This window comes from Chaetodon trifascialis, chromosome 4 (genome assembly GCF_039877785.1).
Source record: "Chaetodon trifascialis isolate fChaTrf1 chromosome 4, fChaTrf1.hap1, whole genome shotgun sequence".
NCBI lineage: Eukaryota > Metazoa > Chordata > Actinopteri > Chaetodontiformes > Chaetodontidae > Chaetodon > Chaetodon trifascialis.
This window is the reverse complement of record NC_092059.1, coordinates 25,042,810-25,049,648: the sequence shown is the minus strand read 5'-3', so window position 1 is coordinate 25,049,648 and position 6,839 is coordinate 25,042,810. Positions and strand designations below refer to the sequence as shown.

General features: G+C 43.1%; 1 protein-coding gene across 1 annotated transcript; it reads right to left on the bottom strand.

Annotated features, from left to right (window-relative positions):
• Window positions 1–1,081: 1,081 nt before the first annotated feature.
• Window positions 1,082–3,941, bottom strand: igfbp1a (insulin-like growth factor binding protein 1a). The gene is made up of 4 exons (XM_070960880.1): window positions 3,410–3,941; window positions 3,084–3,253; window positions 2,648–2,776; window positions 1,082–2,265 (listed from the first exon to the last, which is right to left on the bottom strand). The coding sequence occupies exons 1-4, from the start codon at window positions 3,789–3,791 to the stop codon at window positions 2,155–2,157; spliced, it is 792 nt and encodes a 263-aa protein (XP_070816981.1). The 5' UTR covers window positions 3,792–3,941; the 3' UTR covers window positions 1,082–2,154.
• Window positions 3,942–6,839: the final 2,898 nt, after the last annotated feature.

Here is a 6,839-nt window from a genome sequence, read left to right as displayed (position 1 = left end):
TAATCACTAATAAATGTTTTATTTTTTAATGAACCTTTTCCTTCTGTTGCTCAGCAGTGTCATGTGTAAGCTCCATGCCCAGCAGGCGAGTTTCCGCCTCGGGCGAAATCTGTGTCAGTCAGTCACTCAGGTCTCTGGTCATCTTAGTTCACTGCTTCTTAAAGCCAGTGAACCTCTCACCTCTCAGTAAGTCACTTCTCTCCATGCACACCCAGCCATCCCGCCTCAGTCTGTTAGTGCAGAGCCACAGTCACACTTCTGTAACGTCACTTTTGATTTTTTATTATTACTTTTCCCTGATGGTCACATTAAGAATCTCTCTGTTCACGGGTAAATGTCTTTTGTTTTTCATTTCAAGTTTATCCTTTGAAGAGGTTTTTTTTTAATTCAAGCTTTTCATGATACTAAACTAGAAATCACACAGCTATTATTTTCTCTGAGAAAAGGAAATGATTTTGATTCGAAATATAATTTGTATTTAATGTCTTTTTTTAATAAAAAGTGAACACATTTTAAGATTCTGTCTCATGGTGTTTGCTTTCATCTCTTCCATCACTGGGAAGGGACAGGCTTGTTGTCATCAGCAGCTCATACACCGATCATCTGCTCAGCTTCATTTCTGCTGGCAATCAGGACACAAATTTGCTCCTGTTGAAGTCCTTGAATGCAATCAGGCTCCCCTCAGTCTTGGAATGTGTCAATAAGGATAAAGCAAAGGTTCAATTTGCAAAGAATAAAAATAAATCTGGTGGTGCCAGGCAGGCTGGCAGTGGGCACGAGAGGTTGAGGCGAATTCCTGTGCCCGACCAAGGCAAACAGAGAGCGGGTCAAAAGGCAGCGTAGAGCTGCATGTCCCCACGAACTGTCTATAGTTGGACAAGGACCTCCACTTTAGATCACCATGATAACACTGCACACAAACACACTAAATATAGAAAATGTGGTCCAGCAGTGCATCTACACAAGACTTTCATAATCACGTCCTGACTAAGCTGTTATGACTCTGATGTTGCGATGCTTATGGATGTTTGTGCACAAAATAAAGCTGCCTGAGGTGAAAGAGAGGCCAGGAGCACATAGCCGAGGTTAATGTTTTTATTAAATATATCACCTTTTTTCTTACATTACATCTCAATTACAAAAGTGTACATACACACGAGTGAGCAGTTTGTCACTTTGGAATAGACTCAAATAAACAATAATTCTCTCTCCAACAGCAGCATGTAGGTAGAGCCGAGCCGTCACACAGTTCACTGTGGGACTCACTCTTTGTGGTCATGTGTTCTTGGTCAGAGAGAACAGAACAGCAACATGTAAAGTAAAATAGCAAGTTTTTTTTTTTTTGACAGATACATCAACACAACTGACTGCAGACACATAAATATTGGAGGTAGGTTAATGTAGAAATACCCGTCTGAGAGGTGATGCAGGGAGGCACCGCCTGTCATGCTATCTGTAACCCCATGGAACCATGGGAAATGTTTTCTGAGACTGTTTAAGGATTCCCGACTGAGAGTTTTGCATTCACTGACAAGAGCTGATTATGTGTCACATCAGAAAAAAAAGACAATAACAAGAAAAAAAAGAAGACATAACAATGGCAGCAATGTGAAAATGAATCATAAAAACAACATTTGGAAAAACTTCTAAATGACATTTGGTCACTCAGTGCTTTTGTTGTTGCTTGGTTTGTCACAAACCAAACCTCTAGACAACTCCTTAAGGGTAGAGCGAGCTCAACTCAGCAGTGGAGTTACTCAGGACCAAGATACATATATACACTTTATACACCCATAAAAATAATAATAATATAATAACAATAAGGCAAAAATGATATAAATACTAATAAAATAATTAGAAATGACAAATAAAATGAAATAAAATGGAAATAAATAAGGCTGAAGAGTAGAAGTAAATGTATCAATATTAAAATCTTTTTTCAGAAAAACAAAAATAGATTTTTTTCTCTTTGGGACGGGTGTTTGAAGAGGAGCGAGGAAGGGGTTCAGGGTGGTTGGGACCCACAGTCCCGCAATGACAGTGTACCTGAATTAAACACCACCATGGACAAGATCAATAAATAAACATCTATCAAAAAGGAAAAATCAGTGGCTTGCTTCTTTTTTGTGAGATCTGGGTCAGTGGTTGATCTCTTTAAGGGCACTCGGCGTCTGCAGGCAGGTCGGTCGAACCTAAAATCTTCTTGCCGTTCCAGGAGTTGACACACCAGCATCGGCCCCTCTGTCCATCCAGAGAGGATTCACACTGCACAGAACCAGAAGCAGGGATCCTGTCATTTAACTGCTTTCATTTTCATTCCATATGAGATGCACACATGTACGGTCATGCAGCACTAACTGGGTGACATCACCCTCCAACAAAAAGACACACTCTGAGGTGCAAACAGTGCTGAACAAATCCCTGCCTGCAACACACACACACTCACTCACACACAATCATTTGAAAGATGTGGTTGACACAATCTTGGCTGCATGTGCTCACACACAAGTTGGTGAGATTCTTTCATGCTGAGTAGAGTCATGAATCCATCCCCAAAAAGCCATCTCACTCTCTCTCTCTCTCACACACACACACACACACACACACACACACACACACATAGAGTATATTTGCTGAAGACACTTACCTGTTTTGGTTTATAAAGCCCGTGTTTGTCACAGTTGGGGAGGTAGAATCTGGTTAATTTGTCTCCTAATTTCTGCTGGGATTTGGCAATCTTGTCCAAGGCTCTCTGCAGCTCAACGTGACAGGGCCCCTGAAGAGAGGGAGCAGGTGAGAGAAGGGTTAACTGAGCTCTGTACCTGCGCTGTGCCAACACACAGAAATAATAATCAACACTGCTTTATTATTAACGAGCACGTGGGCTGACATCAAACTGCATATAAAACTTATCCTGGCAAGCACCCCCTTTCTCTTTTTCTCTCAGATCATCTCTTCAAATAGCACACGAGCTCCCCCTTGTGGTGCTCCCCTAAACCTCGCCAAAAACTTTTACTAACATATTGCACAAAGAGGATCGCACAGAATCCACACAATGACACTGATACGGCGCGGGCTCTTACTTGTTCGACCAGCTTCTTGCGGATGGCGATGAGTTTGGCTTTCATGCTCTCCTGAGCGTCGGCAGCAGCCCTCGGGTCGTAAGGCTTGCTGTGGCCGGGGAGGTAGTGGCTGGAGCCGGGGTCCGAGACGGTGGCGGCGTTCTCCATCTCAGCTTCTGGCTCTCCCTGATCTGGAGAAGGAAATTGAATGAATGTGAGGCGGGACCGACTGAATGTAACTGTAAACGGCTTCGGAATAGATCAGTCAAGTGTTTTGGCTCATAATCATGAGGATTTACTGGATGTGGTGAAAAACAGAAGTCTAAATGTGGAGGTTATAGGCCTACCTTGTGTCAGGGGCTCGGGGGTCGGCTCGGGCTCAGTGCTCTCCGTGCATACGGCTTGTCCCCGGGTGAGGGAGTGCAGCGGCCGGGGGTCGCCGGGTCTCGGGGTGCACCTCAGTCCGGAGCCGCATGGCGCCGTGTAGATCCCGCACAGCTCCCCAGCCGTCAGGGCGCAGGCGAGGCAGCATCCACAGCCGGGCTCCCGCAACACCTCGGCGCATCCGGGCGCCACCGCTGGACACTGGCTCAGTTTCTCCGGAGTACACGGGGCGCATCGGATCGGCTCTGGCCCCACCACCGGGGACCCCAGCGTCCCAGTGACCAGCACGGAGCACACCGCTGCCACCATGACGTGCTTCAAATATAATCCACCCATGGCCAACATAGTGAGCTGGATACTAAATATAGAATATGTAATGTAGAGCAAGGTAGAGAGAATAATCAAAGCCGGATTCCCACGGTTCTTGCTCAGTTGTGTCTTTCGTTTGATTTTGGGAAAATGTCTAACTGTGCGTTGCGCGCAGCCGTATTTATAGCCGGGTCCTCTGTGAGTGTTTGACGCATCGGCGTTATGAATGATTTCTGAAAAGAAGGTGTGATGATACGATGGGCTCTGATTGGCCCGCCTATGTCCGGTCAGGCAGCTCATTTGAATACAACGATCACGTCAATATTTATTTTGGAACAGGCAGCGCTTGCACGTATCGCTGCCGAGTGACGACACCAGTGTTTGATGTTGCAATCAAGGACCCCCCACCCCCCCTTTTCTCACCCTGGTGCAACACTAAACTACTTTACCTCATGCTGCCAGACTACAGTAACAACACTGAGCCCGTGAGTTCGATTCTTTTTGCTGCTTTCCATAACTTGAAATGAGAATAAGTTCGCGCAGTGTCTCTTGGGAGCTGATTTAATCGATTTCAGAGGTGAAGCGGATTCTTGTGTTGTGGTCTGACACAAATGAGCTCCTCTCTTCAAGAACAACGTTGTCTATTCATGAGGGCTTTCCATTAATTGTCCTCTCCGATCTTCTTACACAACTTTTGAGAAAAACTAATAATGAGCGCAAATTACGCACGCCCACGCTGCGCGCAGAGCGTGGGCCCGCTGAGAGCCAACCAGCGGCTCTAATTTGACATGAGAAAGCATCCGTGCATTGCAGAGCAGAGGGATAATAAACCAAACTTTCAGAAATAGCTGCGCAAATGAGGGTCACCGTTTACGCCAGTGAGTCCAGGGCTCGGGACTCTGTGGTATGTGATCCCTCTGTCCCTCGCGCGCGCACTGAAGCAGACTTTGGGCTCAGTCCAGGAGATGTCCAGTTGTAATTACCCGTTTCCTGGGACAATAATAGACCAAAGCTTTGAATGGGAGCTGCGCTGACATGTCCACAGACACGTCCCTCGCCTCGCCACTCCCCTGGGACTTTGATGGTCCCACGGTGGACAACACGCACGTTTTCACGGCTTTCTGCCAGGCATTTGGCGTCCTGTCACTGCTGACGCCAGACGTGCATGTGACAATGTTCCCTTCATATGTAAAAAAGGCTAAAAAGAACTGTGAGTGCATACTCACCCTTTATTTTCCTCCCTTTCATTCCCTCCACTTATCTATTTCCACATTCACTCATTAATAACCTCACTTTTTCTGGTACAGCGGCCCTCATCGTGTGATCGGCTCCATGCAATTGGTTTATAGGATTGCATCATCTGTCAGCCATGGTGTTAACAGTCACTCTCACGTGATGTCCAGATTTGTATTCTTGAAAGCTCCAGGCTAAATAAAGCTTTTAGTGTAATCTTATGTGGCGTGAGAGCGTTTTCTAGACCCACTGCCCCCATGGCATGCTGACTTCATCATCTCTGTGTTAAAAAAGTGAATTCAGTCCAGTTATACAGCAGTAGTGCACGTTGTGCAGGTTAGTCACATAGGATTGGTCATTTACTCAAGTATCTACTATTTAGGTACTTATTTAACTTGAGTAGTCACATTTTCTGCCACCTTGTACTTCTGTTACACTGCAGTTCAGTGGGAAATCTTGGACTTCATATTTATCTGATAGCTACAGTTAATATAGTTACTTTGTAGATGCTAATAATGATAATGATAATATTCATGATATCTGATCAGTAAACAAAATATAGATTTGCCTACCCAGCAGTGTGTAAAGTAGTTCAAATTAGCTCCATCTGGATCAAATGCGACTTTTAAATGTTGTTTACAGGTTGATGCATCAAGAAAAGCAACCAATACAACCAATAGCACTTTGAAAGGAGTCATTCTGCTCAATGACTTCTTTCATTTTTGATACTTTGCACACATTTTGCTAGTGGTATATGATTTCTTTATACACTATGCTTTATCTGTATCAGTGCATCATATTTGAAAAGTTTTGCAAACTCTTAAGCAGCTAATAAGATAAATGTAGTGCAGTAAAAAGCACAATATTTCCCTCTGAAATGTAGTGGAGTTGAAGTGTAAATTAGCATAGAATGGCTATAATCAAGTAAGTGTAACTTAATAAAATACATTGCTTGAATTAATGTACTTGCTGTAGTTTGCATAATGAGTACTTTAGCAACTAGCTGTGAAGTAAAAGTACAATTATGCTTTAAGTGCAGTACTGCTTATTAATTGCCATTGCTTTCCATTACACTCTGAAAAGGTCTAGTTGGGTTCTATTTACTAATTTCATATTGCTGATAATACTTGTGTACTTTTATTTAAGGGAAATTTAGAATGTAAAATGGCTTAAAGGGTGAGTCTGTATTTTTTTTTTATCATATCAATCACAGATGTGAGTAAGAGTTGGCGTTCTAGAGGAAAACCCATCATAACTGGAAATTTACTGACCTTTCTGGTGAAAAAAAAAAAAACCTGTTGAAAACATAAATAATCCTTGGGGTGTTTAGGCTGCTGTTTGAGCATATTTTCAAACACCTGTCATTTCATTTCAAAGTGATGCCAGGTTCCAAAACTGTGTTTATCTTCTTTCTCCACTCAGAATACAGACCTTGTCCATTAATATCAATTTATCCCTTTTATTTCCCCTTAGTAGCTTAAACTAAGGATATAAAATTATCTCATTCCACTGTGCCAGACAGTGTCAAACACTGTGTACTCTGTATCATCTTGTTCCAGCTCTTCATTTAACATATATGAGGTTTACACTGAGTGAAATATACCCTGTGCTTCATCCCATTCCACACAAAAGAAATATTTTGTGCATCGTTTCTTAAAATTTTCCCCAAAATCAGTCTGATGTGTTTGTGATTCCCACTAAAACCTAAACTAAAGTTCTGTGGGTTTGAATTAAGTTTGGCTGCACCGCGTGAATTTGTGATAACTGGACTACTGGCAGGGAAATGTGGTTCAAGGGTTTAAAGGAAAAGGAAAGACGCTCCATTTAATCCCTTCTATTAATAAAACGTGA

Excerpts from the sequence above, each read along its gene's own strand:
- igfbp1a (XM_070960880.1), bottom strand. The coding sequence starts at position 3,791 with ATGTTGGCCATGGGTGGATTATATTTGAAGCACGTCATGGTGGCAGCG. Across the intron at positions 3,254-3,409 it reads CCCCGAGCCCCTGACACAAG|ATCAGGGAGAGCCAGAAGCT; the intron begins GTAGGCCTATAA and ends TTCCTTCTCCAG. Across the intron at positions 2,266-2,647 it reads GGCTTTATAAACCAAAACAG|TGTGAATCCTCTCTGGATGG; the intron begins GTAAGTGTCTTC and ends GGTTCTGTGCAG.